Source organism: Trichomonas vaginalis, chromosome IV (assembly GCF_026262505.1).
Source record: "Trichomonas vaginalis G3 chromosome IV, whole genome shotgun sequence".
Lineage (NCBI taxonomy): Eukaryota > Parabasalia > Trichomonadida > Trichomonadidae > Trichomonas > Trichomonas vaginalis.
Genome location: NC_067206.1, coordinates 29,192,568 through 29,208,911, shown reverse-complemented (window position 1 = coordinate 29,208,911; position 16,344 = coordinate 29,192,568). Strand labels below are relative to the sequence as shown.

The 16,344-nt window shown below is 31.9% G+C and overlaps 3 protein-coding genes and 1 non-coding gene across 4 annotated transcripts; 2 read left to right on the top strand and 2 right to left on the bottom strand.

Annotated features, from left to right (window-relative positions):
* Positions 1-1,373: 1,373 nt before the first annotated feature.
* TVAGG3_0189020 (ganglioside GM2 binding) lies at positions 1,374-2,533 on the bottom strand (the record flags this gene model as incomplete). Its single annotated transcript, XM_001306623.2, has 1 exon — positions 1,398-2,522. The coding sequence occupies one exon, from the start codon at positions 2,520-2,522 to the stop codon at positions 1,398-1,400; it is 1,125 nt and encodes a 374-aa protein (XP_001306624.1).
* Positions 2,534-3,501: 968 nt separating this feature from the next.
* Positions 3,502-4,815, top strand: TVAGG3_0189010 (transcription-initiator DNA-binding domain ibd family; the record flags this gene model as incomplete). Its single annotated transcript, XM_001306622.1, has 1 exon — positions 3,502-4,815. The coding sequence occupies one exon, from the start codon at positions 3,502-3,504 to the stop codon at positions 4,813-4,815; it is 1,314 nt and encodes a 437-aa protein (XP_001306623.1).
* Positions 4,816-4,921: 106 nt separating this feature from the next.
* On the top strand, positions 4,922-6,229 carry TVAGG3_0189000 (protein disulfide isomerase family; the record flags this gene model as incomplete). Its single annotated transcript, XM_001306621.2, has 1 exon — positions 4,958-6,229. The coding sequence occupies one exon, from the start codon at positions 4,958-4,960 to the stop codon at positions 6,227-6,229; it is 1,272 nt and encodes a 423-aa protein (XP_001306622.1).
* A 93-nt stretch (positions 6,230-6,322) lies between these two features.
* On the bottom strand, positions 6,323-6,394 carry TVAGG3_0188990. The gene has a single exon. It is a non-coding gene; the product is annotated as a tRNA-Ala (tRNA).
* Between the last annotated feature and the right edge of the window lie 9,950 nt (positions 6,395-16,344).

The following is a 16,344-nucleotide window of genomic DNA, read 5'->3' as shown; positions in this document are numbered from 1 at the left end:
ATCGGATGTAAAGTAAAAGCATGGATGGTTATGTATAACGTCTAAAGTTTCTAAAGAGTCTCTCAAAGTCCAGTCTACTTGGTATTGAAAATCCCATGTGTTATAGAACGGCGGGTCCACTATAAAGAAAACATTTTCCTTGTCTTTATATTTTTCATACAACTCTGTCCAATGACATCTCACAAACTCTATACCCTCAATATATTTTTCTATGTCCTCTTTGAAACATTTGTATAGTTAAGATATAAAACGTTTGACATAAGTGTTTCAATGTCATGAACTCTTATAGAACCACTATATAATAGTCTAGCAGATATACTATCCCAGTCTATATATTCTGCTTTTTTCAAAACCTCTCTCACAATATTTTTCTCTATCTAATGTATACGTTCCATCTTACCTATAGGTATCTTTTCTTTTAACTCTTTCAATATATTGTTTGTGTCTGGAATATGTTTGAGACGGTTCATATAGTTGTCGAAGTCATTGCATATAATCTTTGAGTCAGGAAATACGGTATGACATAAATGGGATATATAGAAACTTCCACCGAACAAATCTACAAATGTTAGACCATTCGGTAGTTTCTTAAGTTCTCTCAATATAATATCTTTACATCTACTCTTAATTCCAAAGAACGGTAACGGCGGTTTTGTAAAATTCATTTATATATAATAATAAAACTGTTTTTACCCGAAAAGTGATAGAAAAGTGACAAAACATGAAAACATATATAATTTGTGAAAAGTGACACAAAAGTGACATTTAAAAAGTGACACCATTAATATGATGTAAATAACAACGGTTTTGGTTTTGTCACCGGCTGGTCGGCTGGGGTTCGGTCCTCCTCTTGGGTCTTGGGCAAAATTTCTTATGGGCTAGAGGGCGCAACGCGCCTGGAAGCCCCACTACCCTTTTTTTTCAAAAGGATTGAACATCAAAGTTTGGATAATAATACAACATGTTTGTTTTCCAAAAAATATTCATAATCTATTTTTTCATGTGAAAAATTAAAAAATTGATATTCATTTTCTTTTTTTGAATTTTTTTTGAAATTTGCAACAATGACATAGAACCGAATGAGTATTGCACATTTATTTAACTGCATATGATATGATGAGTTATATGTTTATTTTATACATATATTTTTGATCACAAATATCATACCAAATAAGATGCAATTTTATAACAAATGGATTACATTGTTCACAGATATGATCTAAATTAGTAAATATTGACGAGGAGTTATGATAATTCGATGATTTGAAAATTTACATTTCAAGAAGAGTCATTAATTAACAAGTTTATGAACTTTTGCACTGTTTCATTCAGTATTTCCCTCGTATAGAATTTGAAATAAATTTTTCCTAATTATAATGCTAGAATGGCGTGTTTATTCATATTGTTGGGCGTCTTGCTTTAGATTTTGTTGCACAATATCCGAGCTTGGCACAAATTTGAAGATGGTCCATTCCTGCTTCAATGCACTTTATTATTTCGACAAGGTGATCATCAACAACACTCTTACAAAGTGTACTGTATGGGACTGGGAGTGTTTCACAAAGAGAGTCTAAGTATTCTCTTATTTCACTTTCGACCTTTTGGTCATCAAGACACCTTTTGACTTGAGCAATAATCTTCTTGCAAACATCGCAAGTAAGACCGTTATCTGGTTTGGCAACAATAGATTTTGAACAGAAACCAAGCTTGGTGCAAATATCGGCATGCTCCATTCCGGATTCGAGCCATTTGATGATGATTGGAATGTACTTTTCAACAATGACCTGGCAGAGGGTAGAAACTGGGAATGGGATTGTATCGCAAAGTTGTGCAATGTATGCAGCAATCTCGGCTTCAGCATAACTATTCTTAAGAAGTTCTTCAATTGTTCCAACAACTTTTGTGCACATGTCGCAGCCGCCTCCATTAACAACAGTAACTCCTTGTGTTGAACAGAAGCCAAGCTTGGTGCAAATATCGGCATGCTCCATTCCGGATTCGAGCCATTTGATGATGATTGGAATGTACTTTTCAACAATGACCTGGCAGAGGGTAGAAACTGGGAATGGGATTGTATCGCAAAGTTGTGCAATGTATGCAGCAATCTCGGCTTCAGCATAACTATTCTTAAGAAGTTCTTCAATTGTTCCAACAACTTTTGTGCACATGTCGCATGCGGTGACTTGTACATTGCGGGCCTGGATCATGGAGTCACAATATCCAAGTTTAGTACATATTTGTGCATGCTCTATACCTTTCTCCAAGTAAATCATTATAAGTGGTAAGTATTGCTGAACGAGTTTCACACAGTTTGACTGGTATTTCGTACCTAATATAGAGCAGTACTGAGAAAGCTCATCTGCTATTTCTTGCTCGGTCTTTTGATCTTTAAGTAAATCCTCAATCTTGTCGACAAGAATTGTGCAAATATCACATGAGAATCCATTTGACATTGATTCCTGAATGATGGCCGGGCGGCGAGCCATTCTGGAGACACTTGCAGCAAAAAGCAAAGCAAACATCGCAAATTATGAAAAAATTAACACATGATTCAATTTCCAGGTTACATAAGAGTAATTAATATCATTGTTTTTGGATGAAATTTCAATAATATTTTATATATTGCCGATTATTATGAATTTTTTCGTCATATTTTTATCGATGAACAATGGCCAATATAACTTTGAATTAACAGGACTGTTTAAGGACAAAGTGGTCAACTCAGTATTGTTTAATGGTTGGCTACAATCAATGAATTCAGATTTTAAAGTTCAGCAAATTCAAATTGATGAAGTGAATTTCGATAAAACTGATAATGACCCGATATTTATTAAGTTAAGTACACTTACTACGTATAAGAATCATTCTATCCCTCGAATATTATATTTAATTGGGAATAAAATTGCAGTTATCCCTCTGGTAAAAGTTAATGATCAACTTATGGCTATAGTAGAAGAAAAACCCTATATTTCAGTTGGACAAGTTGATTTAATTATTCCTCAAGAAAATATTTGCAAAAAGAATATTACTGAAAATGATGCCAGGATTGTTCTTAAAAAGCATACACAAGTTACACTACCCGAGACTCGAATTATAAATTTATTCAATTCTTTAAGTTCTGTAAATCAGACCGTAACTACCTTTCCAAGCCCTACAGATCAAAAGCTTTTCGTTTTTACTGCATTTATAAAGGAAGTTCCCAGCCATGCTTTGATTATGCCCTTAGACAAAATTTTATTAAAATCAAAATCTGTTGTTACTAAATACTCAATAACCATGCTTAAAGAATACTTATCTCAGTTTGATTTAAGGCAATCAGATACTCTATTTAACTGATATTACTCCAATATCCGTTTTCCGAATGTACTATCATAACATGGTTCTTCAATGAACACCAGAATTTACAATTTCTACACTTTAGAGAAAAAAAAATTAGATATTCATACTTTTTATGTTATATAAATAATTATTTTATGGATATTTTATTTTATCAGTTGATTGATGGAAGATGGGGAATATTGTGATCAACTTGATCATGAAAATTTAGATATCGGATCTGAGTTTGTGCATTCCCCAATTAATATCGGGTCAACTCCAGAGGATGCTCTTCGACAAATGTCTTATGGTCAAAGCATAAATAATTCAAGTACTTCAAATTCCGAATATTCACTATCGTTAGAAGAGTTACGTAAAAGAATTACATCTAATAAAAAATTACTATTCAAACATAAAATTTGGATGATGCTGAATTATTCACGAACTCACCAAGCCGATGGCAAACACTTTGGACTCTACTGGCATGATAGCATGAATTTTATGTGTAACACTGGCCTTCTAGCAGAATTTTGTAAAAAGAAAAAAAATACAATCAATAGAAACTTGCGAAACGATGGTTTTAACATTGTTGGAAATGATTCTCCAGAAAAAGACTGGAAAATGAGGCGCCACTACTCTAACTTGTTCAATATTAATACAACAGAAGATGAGATGGATTTGCTTCCAAAGCCACAAAAATTAGATGACGAATCTGCAGTTTCTGATATGATTGCTCCAACAACATCATCTCCTGTACAACCACTACCCGAGAAAATTCATGAGGATCCCATTGCAGAAAATTTCAAAAGTGATATTGAAGAAATTCAAAGAAAGATCAAGGCAACAGATATAGAAAAATTGGCATATCTTGATCAAGCAATCAAAGATTGGCATGTTATATCTCCTTATGGTGATAATGTTGACCATCAGCGAATATTAGAACTTGCTGCTGATTATTATGATAACTCCAACCTGCAAAAATCATCTTCAAGTGAAAAAGAAGGTATTGAACTTAATATACAGTTTCTCCTTGAAAATTCTGTTTCCAGTTTTACTCAACAAGATAGGCAAGTAACATTTCCTGTTTACTACAAGTTTTTCCTTCGATTTGGACAGATTTCTAATTCTTTCCAAAATTTACTCCAAGTTTCACATTTTTCTGATCAATTAACTGACATTGATGCAACAAACTTTATATCACAACAGTCCCAAGGATCTTCATGCAGCTCATTTCGTCGTTGGTTTTTCCCAGGAACTGAAATGGTTAAAACATATCTTGAACAGTCTGCCTATCATACTTGGGCTGTCAAGCTTTCTTCAACACTTAATGCCTTTTCATTTTGCAAGCTCATTCCGTCAACGGGAAAAATAGAGTTTAAACATATCATTTTCTCTCCAATTGACACCAATAACGCATTTACCCTTATTGATAGTGGGGAGTCTTTCAAATCACTTCCGGAACTCTTAGAGAAATGTTTTAATGTTTGTACATCTAACTAAATATTTTTTATAACTATATTTTTAAACTAAATACCCCCTTCATTTTTTTTTATATTTCCGGTAGAAATCTAAAATGTTTCCATTACTCATCTTATCGCTTAAGATTATTGAAGATGATATTAAGATACCAAAAGTACTTATAATGAAAGACGAAGAAGTTAAAAAACTATGTGCAGATAACAAAATGGTAGTCGTTTATAGATGCTCGCAGTATAATACAGCATCTTTTCAACCTTTCATGGAATCGCAATCTCTTTTTGATTCATCAATCAAATTCGTTGTAGTTTTTGACAATTGTTTACCAACTCTCGAATTTTATTCTTTTAATAACTTACTTGTTACATATTCACCTGTTTTTGGCGAACAAATTATGCTATCATGTATGAATTTAGCATTAAAATCAAATATTACAGAACTAAAAACAAGAAACGAAGTATTAAGTTATTTTGGCCAAACCGACTTTACAATAGTTGGACCACTTTCAGATTCTACTAAGATTATAGATTTGGCATTCAGTCATACATCATATAAATCATTTTGTGGCTACGTTTTTGCCACAGATATTGTTCTCGAAAGTTTCGGCTTAAATAAAGGTCAATATGGCGTGTATCATAAAATAGATGACGAAATTATATCTTTTGATGCTTCAAACGAAAGCATAAACAATGTTTTCAAACCGAAATTTGATTTTTTGACGTTTGATCAGATGAAAAATAGTAGCAAACTTATCTTTCTCCTTCTACGTGAAAATATACATCGAAATCATACAGAATTTATGGCAGACCTTTCAGAAAAGTATTATCAGTTCGAATACTCTTTTGCTCAAGGTGATGATATTACAAAAATAGGTCAATTCACCCACCTTTATCCACCATTTACTTACAATGCAAGAATCCTCATTCTCAATATCAGCGGGGGTTACTTCTTTAATTCAGAAGATTTTATTGGAGACGATATTCGGAACCAGTACTTTGAAATTAAAAAATGGGAAGTAACAGCAGAAAAATTTATTGAAGCTGTAATTTCGAAGAATGCTACGAAAACGTATAAATCAGAATATGCACCAAGAACTTTTGGTAGCAGTCTAACTAAAGTTGTTGGTACTACATATAAAGAATTCTTGAATACTTCAATTTCAGATGTAATCATGTATTATGCGAAAGATAATCAAGTTTGCCGAAGATTATTCGATTACTATGTTGCGTTTGCAAACAAGATAGGAAAGAAATGCAAAATTGGTTTCATTGATGTGGAACAGAACGCAGTTGAAGGTGGGCTGCATGTTTCGGAAAGCGATGCACCTAAAGTTGCATATTTCAAAATGGGTCGAAATGATCCCGTTTTGATGAACGAAGAAATCAATATTGAAAACTTAATGAAGTTTTATAATGACCAAAAGTATGATGAATTGTAAGTAAAAACATATAAGATTATCTCAATAATTTCCTTTTTTCCACAATTTTAAATTGTTTCCTTATTTCTTCGAACTTATAATTTTTTAAAAAAATGGATATGGAGGGAATCGAACCCCCGGCCTGGGCTATGCGAAAGCTCCACTCTACCACTGAGCCACATACCCATAACATTAGATTGTTAATCGAATTACTAATGATAACCAAAATGCTATTTTTCTATAACAAATTTAATAGATATTCAGGTGATAAATTCTGAAATATCTTAGCTTAATTTCTGCTTTATTATGGAATACTGATCGTATATTGTGTCCTCTGCACTAATATTCACTAAATTATAAAACAGTTAAGATCAGGTTGAAAGTTACAAGCTCTCAATTTTCGTCCCTTTTGTACGTTTATTATAATTGTAGCATATTGTCATCAAGCACGCGACTAACCAGCAAAGACGTGTCCTCTAATTCCGTCCCGAGTTCAAGAATCTGGAACTATTTAAGCAAAAACATTCGATTTCAAAATCAAGCATTCTTTGTTCAACGAGTAAAACATTAAAGTATGATTTGTCATACACGGAATAATGACAAGCTCTTAGAGTATGTTTAGTACAGAGTTACTGCCAACTTGAGTTCTTGAATTTGGTAAGTTAGAACAAAAGAAGCCATATGTCGCATCTAAGGACTTGTACTTATCAGAGTATTACTAAATGTTTAAGAATGTTAGTTATTCGTCCCAAACTCGTACGTTTCCACGCGAATCTTGATAATAAATATACTATTTTGGACTTTTTGCAATAAATCTCTTTTTACCACATTAGCATATCTGTGTGTATGCTACTTAACCTCTTTAGAAACCATTAAGATAATGTTTTTTGATACTTTTTCAAGACTATGCCATAAAGTAAACGAATAATTTACAAAATGATATTAAAAAATTTAATTTTATTATGCTTTTATAAATATTGAGACTTTTTAGGACTATTTTAAAAATGTAAATAGATCAATCATTTTAATATTAGATAAGATAATCTAAAGACGTCAGATGTTTCAATAACTTCAGATCAATGACTAATATGAAATTTAAGATTTGTGTTAATTTAAGAATTAACAATGGAATCTGGTTTAGAAAGATGGAAAGCATAGAGAATCTAATGGATAAGAGAGATTAAATACAAAATGCTGCATAAAAAGGCAGATCAGTGAGAAGAAATCATGAGGTTAAAAAGGAACATTCAAATTAGAATATAACATTGCATATTACAATATTAATATTAAAGATAATACTGCACATCATTGTGCAATTACACTATTTTAAATATTTTCATAAATAATGACTTACAAGTTAAAAAATGTAGAATTAACTGCATGATCCAATATTGGACCGAATGTATGTTTGAATCTATAACTGAATTCATTAATGACAAAAAAGTGACTCTATAACTGAGTATCTGGCTGACAATATGTCTGAAAGTTTGAATGTGTCTAGGAATATAACTGACAGTTTGAGTGACATTTTGAATGAGGGTTTGGTTGTCAGTATAACTCAAGGTTTGAGAGAGAATATGACTCACAGTTTGACTGACAATATGACTTAGAGTTTGAGTGACAGTATAAACAACAGTTTGGGTGATAGTATGAACTACAGTATGACTGAGAATATGACTGACGGTTTGACACACACTATGACTTACGGTTTTAGTTAGAATAAGACTGACAGTTTGACTGACAATATGACTTCGGTTTGACAGACACTATGAATTAGCTTTTTATTGAGAGTAAGACTGACAGTTTGACTGACAATATGACTTCGGTTTGACAGACACTATGAATTAGCTTTCTAGTTAGAATAAGACTGATAGTTTGACTGACAATATGACTTCGGTTTGACACACACTATGACTTACGGTTTTAGTTAGAATATGACTGATAGTTTGACTGACAATATGACTGTTGATTTGAGTGAGTGTATGATTGAGAGTTCGGGTGACAATATGACTCATAGTTTAAGAGAGTGTATGACTGATGGTTTTAGTGAGAATAAGACTGACAGTTTGACTGACAATATGACTTCGGTTTGACAGACACTATGAATTAGCTTTTTATTGAGAGTAAGACTGACAGTTTGACTGACAATATGACTTCGGTTTGACAGACACTATGAATTAGCTTTCTAGTTAGAATAAGACTGATAGTTTGACTGACAATATGACTTCGGTTTGACACACACTATGACTTACGGTTTTAGTTAGAATATGACTGATAGTTTGACTGACAATATGACTGTGGTTTGACTGACAATATGACTGTTGATTTGAATGAGTGTATGATTGACAATTTGGATGACAATATGACTCATAGTTTAAGAGAGTGTATGACTGATGGTTTTAGTGAGAATAAGACTGACAGTTTGACTGACTATATGACTGACGGTTTGACTGACAATATGACTGAGAGTGTGAGCGACAATATGACTGCTGATTTGAGTGAGTGTATGACTGACAATTTGAGTGACAATATGACTGTGGTTTGACAGACACTATGAATTAGCTTTTTAGTTAGAATATGACTGACGGTTTGACAGCCTCTATGACTTACGGTTTTATTTAGAATATAACTGAGAGTTTGGGTGACAATATGACTCATAGTTTAAGAGAGTGTATGACTGATGGTTTTAGCGAGAATAAGACTGACAGTTTGGGTGACAATATGACTATTGATTTGAGTGAGTGTATGACCGACAATTTGAGTGATAATATGACTTCGGTTTGACAGACACTATGAATTAGCTTTTTAGTTAGAATAAGACTGACAGTTTGAGTGACAATATGACTGACGGTTTGACAGCCTCTATGACTTACGGTTTTATTTAGAATATGACTGAGAGTGTGGGTGACAATATGACTGTTGATTTGAGTGAGTGTATGACTGACAATTTGAGTGACAATATGACTTCGGTTTGACAGACACTATGAATTAGCTTTTTAGTTAGAATAAGACTGACAATTTGAGTGACAATATGACTGACGGTTTGACACACACTATGAATTAGCTTTTTAGTTAGAATATGACTGACGGTTTGACAGCCTCTATGACTTACGGTTTTATTTAGAATATAACTGAGAGTTTGGGTGACAATATGACTCATAGTTTAAGAGAGTGTATGACTGATGGTTTTAGTGAGAATAAGACTGACAGTTTGAGTGACAACATGACTGACGTTTTGACTGACAATATGAGTGACGGCTTTAGTTAGAATATGACTTAGAGTTTAGCTGACAATTGGCTGACAGTTTGAGTGACAATATGACTGAGAGTTTGACTGACAATATGACTGACGGTTTGAGTGAGTGTATGAATGAGAATATAACTGACGTTTTGACTAACAATATGACTGACGGTTTGACATCGAAATTCATTCATATATATGTATTGATCAATGCAATCACCCTATTTAATAATATTATTTATCAATTAATTTTTCATTACTACATGCTCTCAATTATTATGACATTAATATTTATCAATAAATATTTCATTACTATATGCTCCCACCCAATTTGACATTATTGTTCTTTGACAAATTTTTCTTTATTAAAGACACTCTCACAAATTCATATCAATATATTTTAATTATCACCTATTCCAATCCATTTTCATATTCATATTCTTATTGAGTTAGAATAAATTGAGGATGACTGAGAATCAAATTATAATTAGTGAGAATCAATTGAAGAATACTGGGAGTTAATTAAGGTTGTTTAAGAATAAATTGTGAATAAGTGACAATCAATTGAGGATGAGTGAGAATCATTTGATTATTAGTGAGATTCAACTGAACATCAGTGAGAATCAATTGAATAATACTAAGAAGAAATTGAGGAAGAGTGAGAATCACTTGATTCTTAGCGAGAATCAATTAAGGATGAGTAAGAATCAATTAATAAGTAGTGAGAATCAATTTAGGGTGACTGAGAATCAATTGATTCTTAGTGAGAATCTATTGATAATTAATGCGAATCAATTGATTATTTGTGAGAATCAATTGATCAGTAGTGAGGATCAATTGATTATTTGTGAGAATCAATTGAAGATGAGTAAGAGTCAATTGAGGATGAATATGTGTCTATTCTGATATGACTTAGTATCTACTGAGGCTAGATGCTAACATCTTACTTTTATGATCATAATTTTTCAACTCCATTAATATTTATAACAATATTTTGATTACTATTTAAATAATTTTATCAAATGATAATTATTAACATATATTAAGAGTATGTTTAATTTTCAACATACTCTTAAAAATCCGAAATTTTAAAAAAGTGACAATTTTTTTAATGCTAAACCATCTTCATCTACCATTAAATGTTTCGGATGATTTGATTTTAATTCAGTTGGGTTCTATTAGATGTAATAGTGTAAATTCTGATTCAACAATTTATCCAGATGGGTATATTTCAAAAATTTTATATTATTCTTCCAATAAACCCTATCAAAAAGAATGGTATACAAATAAAATAACTTATCAAGATGGTAAACCTAAATTCACTGTTTTGGATTCATTATCAAATGCATATGTCGGAGATTCACCATCATATCCTTGGGGACAAATCGTTTCAAAAATCAAAGAATTAAACAGAAATATTAAGAATGTATATAATTTTGGACATAAATTATTTGGATTTGAAAATAAATCTATCATTTGTTATTTGGAGGAACTCAAAGAGCGTTTTATCTCGAATAGCGATGAAGTAAAGTATCTTCAAACATATGAAACAACACCTAAATTTCAGAAATCCGCTGAAGCTTTTACAGAAATGGTAAATATTATTATAAGTGAAAAATATTTGCAAACAGATCTCAGTCAAATTAAAATCAAAATCCCTCGTCTAGGGGAACAATATATTCTTAAATTTTTAGAAGCATTTATAATTGCCCGCCTCAAATTTTATGCACAGGTTATAGGTTTCTTACAAAATTTTTCATTTGACCAGGAATTATACTCAAAAGCAGGAATTTCTAAACCATTAATACAAGCAATAATTAATGGCGATAAAAGATATTCGAATATTTTTGCTTTTTCAGGAAAATCATGTGATTTAACAATCGAAGATTTTATTAATGTTTTAATTTCAGATCAAACAAATCAAAATGGTGAAGAATATTATCAAATACGTATCAGATCTATATTGGATAATAGTAAATATTCTTTCTATGAACTAGCAGTTAAATTTGAATCAATTAATATTTTAAATTCGTGTAATATAGATAATGTTACACCAATCATGAAAGCATTGATAATGTCAAGCCCAAACGAAACAATTTTCAAAATGAATGATAAATTCAATTTGCAGACTTATCAATTTACAAACCAAATCAAGTATGTTTTATCTTTTGCATACAATATCTCAGAGTTATTTTCGAGTGTGGTAGAATTTACGAAAAAGTGACAGTAGAAAAAGTGACACTTAACCTTAAATTTCCAAACACTATTTTTTGATTATATTTTGTTATTTATATATTTATATATGTATATATTTATATATGTATATATTTATATATGTATATATTTATATATGTATATATTTATATATGTATATATTTATATGTATATATTTATATATGTATATATTTATATATGTATATATTTATATATGTATATATTTATATATGTATATATTTATATATGTATATTTATATTGTTATATTATATATGTATATATTTTATATGTATATATTTATATATGTATATATTTATATATGTATATATTTATATATGTATATATTTATATATGTATATATTTTATATGTATATATTTATATATGTATATATTTATTAGTAGCTGCTTCATGCTGCATTGAGTATTGTTGAATAATTTGAAGTAGTGGTTTTTGAAATCAGCACCCCTATGAGAGCGCTGGCGACCGAAACACACTAGTAAGATTGTGTATTAGAAACTGCTTCATGCTGTGTTGAGTAAGCTTCGATGTCTTTGTAGGATAGCTTTCTGAGAGCGAAACAAGATAGTGTTGAAAAAAAAATTTTGAAAATCTGAGAGACTGTGCAAGAGCCAACGACCAAAACGCTACCAGTAAGATACAGCAGTAGTAGCTGCTTCATGCTGCATTGAGTATTGTTGAATAATTTGAAGTAGTGGTTTTTGAAATCAGCACCCCTATGAGAGCGCTGGCGACCGAAACACCACTAGTAAGATTGTGTATTAGAAACTGCTTCATGCTGTGTTGAGTAAGCTTCGATGTCTTTGTAGGATAGCTTTCTGAGAGCGAAACAAGATAGTGTTGAAAAAAAATTTTGAAAATCTGAGAGACTGTGCAAGAGCCAACGACCAAAACGCTACCAGTAAGATACAGCAGTAGTAGCTGCTTCATGCTGCATTGAGTATTGTTGAATAATTTGAAGTAGTGGTTTTTGAAATCAGCACCCCTATGAGAGCGCTGGCGACCGAAACACCACTAGTAAGATTGTGTATTAGAAACTGCTTCATGCTGTGTTGAGTAAGCTTCGATGTCTTTGTAGGATAGCTTTCTGAGAGCGAAACAAGATAGTGTTGAAAAAAAATTTTGAAAAATCTGAGAGACTGTGCAAGAGCCAACGACCAAAACGCTACCAGTAAGATACAGCAGTAGTAGCTGCTTCATGCTGCATTGAGTATTGTTGAATAATTTGAAGTAGTGGTTTTGAAATCAGCACCCCTATGAGAGCGCTGGCGACCGAAACACCACTAGTAAGATTGTGTATTAGAAACTGCTTCATGCTGTGTTGAGTAAGCTTCGATATCTTTATCAGACCACCTTTAAATTAACCACTCACATTCTCACTGTGGTCCATCTAAAATTTGTAAGCTTTATGACATAAAATTATATTATATGCAGGATCCCACCTATTACTTAATCTTTTTGGAATAAATGTTTTATAATATTTATCGATTGATTGTAATTTTTTGTATAAAAAAGTTTTTTATTTATATTAAAAATATATTTTGTTAATGATATTATCTTATAATTTGTAAATAAATCTAGTAATAAAATAACTTTAATAGTTGGTGTCACTTTTTCGAAAATTCTGGTTTTTTCATTCAATTTGCAGACTTATCAATTTACAAACCAAATCAAGTATGTTTTATCTTTTGCATACAATATCTCAGAGTTATTTTCTACATTTAGAAATCCATTACTCTCTTCGATTGTTTCAACAAATAATATTATATCAGTAATGAATTTGAATGAAAGCAAAGTTATTCGTTTAAAGATTCATTTAATCTTCCATGAGGCCCTAATTCAAAATAATGATTTTATGTACAAGAACTTTAATGTTTTGAATCAAATAAAAAACAATGACCTTCTGGAAATTTTAGCAAAAGCTTGTTTGAAAGCTGACAAAAAAATTCAAGCAGATTTTGAACAAATCATGGGTATTAAATTTACAGCGATCAAACAATTTCATGAATCCATAGAAAAAATTCCAGTTGATCGGTCTCCAATTACAATAGATGGTTGCCATATTTGTATTGAATGCTCTAAAAATACTGATATTGAAAAACTCAAATCAATGCAATTAATTCTAATAAGCCCTGGTATTCATATCAATTTGTTAACTTATGAACAAACATTGAAGTTTTTGGAACAAATGCCAGCATTTATTCATTTGGGCCTTTCCAATATAAGTTCTGATCGATCTGTAAACTTAAATTATTTTCTACTTCAAAACGAAGATTATTCCCTTTAAAAATTTCTACAGATAATTATTATTACTTTAAGATCACATTGTATGACAAAATCGTATCCTTTGAATATTCAAAAGTATCAGATACGTTGTGGATGATTACTGTACCAAAAAACATGAAAAACATAAAATTACCCAAAGAGTTTTCAGGGAGGTTAAAATGGTACATTCAAATAACGAAAGTTGATCTCGCAGGACATCCTCTGCAAGATGAAATACAGGAAAAAATAAAGCATGATAATGAGATTGGTGATATCTTAACTTCATATCCGGGAAATTTTATGTACATTATAGCACAACGATAAGAAGTGATAGTTTATTCGTCAATGGAAATCCTATAGAATTTCTTATATATATTCCAAGCGAATCAGGAAATTTGGCGTTGGAGTGTAATTTAATTCACTTAGATGCTACTTTTTCATGGCCGAAATATATATTTATTTTTCCTCGTGGTAATTACTATATGCGAGGTTACCCTCTAGGATATACATAGGGCGCAGCGAATCATCCGCTGCTTATCAACGGTGGCTTACAGCCATGAATATTGAATTTAAATCATTAAACATTATGGAGCACTTTTCAAGAATCAAATGGATGAGCGATTTAGGTACTGGAGTTTTAAAATTTTTGAATACGAATCATTTCCAAAATTATATCTGTATTAGGCACTATCTCGGAACCATGGGCAATAATACTTTACTACATGTTTTTGCTCTGATAGTATTATTATCAAAATCGGCCCAAGATTTTGAGGACAATTACAAATGTTTTGATCCATCGGTTCAGAAAATGTATGCTACAAAGAATATATCAGATGAGCAGCTGGAAAAATGGAAGCAGATATATAAAGATCAAGAGCATTTAGCAGCATACCACCGCATTCCACCTATAAGCACTAATAATAGTGCAGAGGGTAAGCATAGACACATTAACGAACTTGCAAAAAAAGCAAGAAACTTTTCTACTTTCATCAAATTCATTCTGAATGATACTATCATTAGGATTAATGAATCAATTGATCCCATTAATAAGCAAAAACGCGAGAAGAATGACTTGTTAAACGAAAAATGCATACATTGCGGATTCTCCTATAATGATATTAATACTGATAAGAATCCTTGTAAATATTGCAAGGATTTCTTTATGAATAAGAGTCATGTTCCATCTGCAGGCATACATGTTATGAAAATAGGAGAAAACGTAGGTGAAATCATAGAATTTCCAATCGATAAAAATGTAGGTGATCAGGATGAACTCGTGGATCACAAAGAAAAGAGTTCGCCGATCGAAATATCAAAATACGCAGAATTTATTGATATTGACGATAAAAATAAAGCAGTTTTAGTCGTAAAACTGGTTTATAATCGTGAAACGTTCCAAGATGCCAAAGATTTAATCAATTCTCTGGAAAAACAATCAAAAAATTATGAATCTGCATTACAAAATAAACCAGAAATTTGGTTGGAAAAATACTTGCCTGAATTAATGAAGGAAGTAAAAGATGCGAGAGCTGCTAGAATGAGATTGAAGATAATAAAGAAGTAAAGATGATGAGTGAATAAAAACTTTGTATTAAATTTGTATATAAAAGAATTGTAAAATATAAAAATAAAGAAGTGGTTGATAGGAATTTGAAAATTCGTTGGGTGCATAGAAGTTTGATAAATATATTTATGAAAATTAATGTCAAATTGGGTGGCTGCATATAGTAATGAAATATATTAATAAAAATTAATGTCAAATTGGTTGGTTGCATATAGTAATGAAAATAAGATTAATAAAAATTAATGTCAAATTGGGTGGATTCGTGATAGAATGCTTCTGTGTATGTGTGGCGTGAGTTAGCATCGGGTGGTTGCGTGATAGAATGCTTCTGTGTATGTGTGGCGTGAGTTAGCATCGGGTGGTTGCGTGATAGAATGCTTCTGTGTATGTGTGGCGTGAGTTAGCATCGGGTGGTTGCGTGATAGAATGCTTCTGTGTATGTGTGGCGTGAGTTAGCATCGGGTGGTTGCGTGATAGAATGCTTCTGTGTATGTGTGGCGTGAGTTAGCATCGGGTGGTTGCGTGATAGAATGCTTCTGTGTATGTGTGGCGTGAGTTAGCATCGGGTGGTTGCGTGATAGAATGCTTCTGTGTATGTGTGGCGTGAGTTAGCATCGGGTGGTTGCGTGATAGAATGCTTCTGTGTATGTGTGGCGTGAGTTAGCATCGGGTGGTTGCGTGATAGAATGCTTCTGTGTATGTGTGGCATGAGTTAGCATCGGGTGGTTGCGTGATAGAATGCTTCTGTGTATGTGTGGCATGAGTTAGCATCGGGTGGTTGCGTGATAGAATGCTTCTGTGTATGTGTGGCGTGAGTTAGCATCGGGTGGTT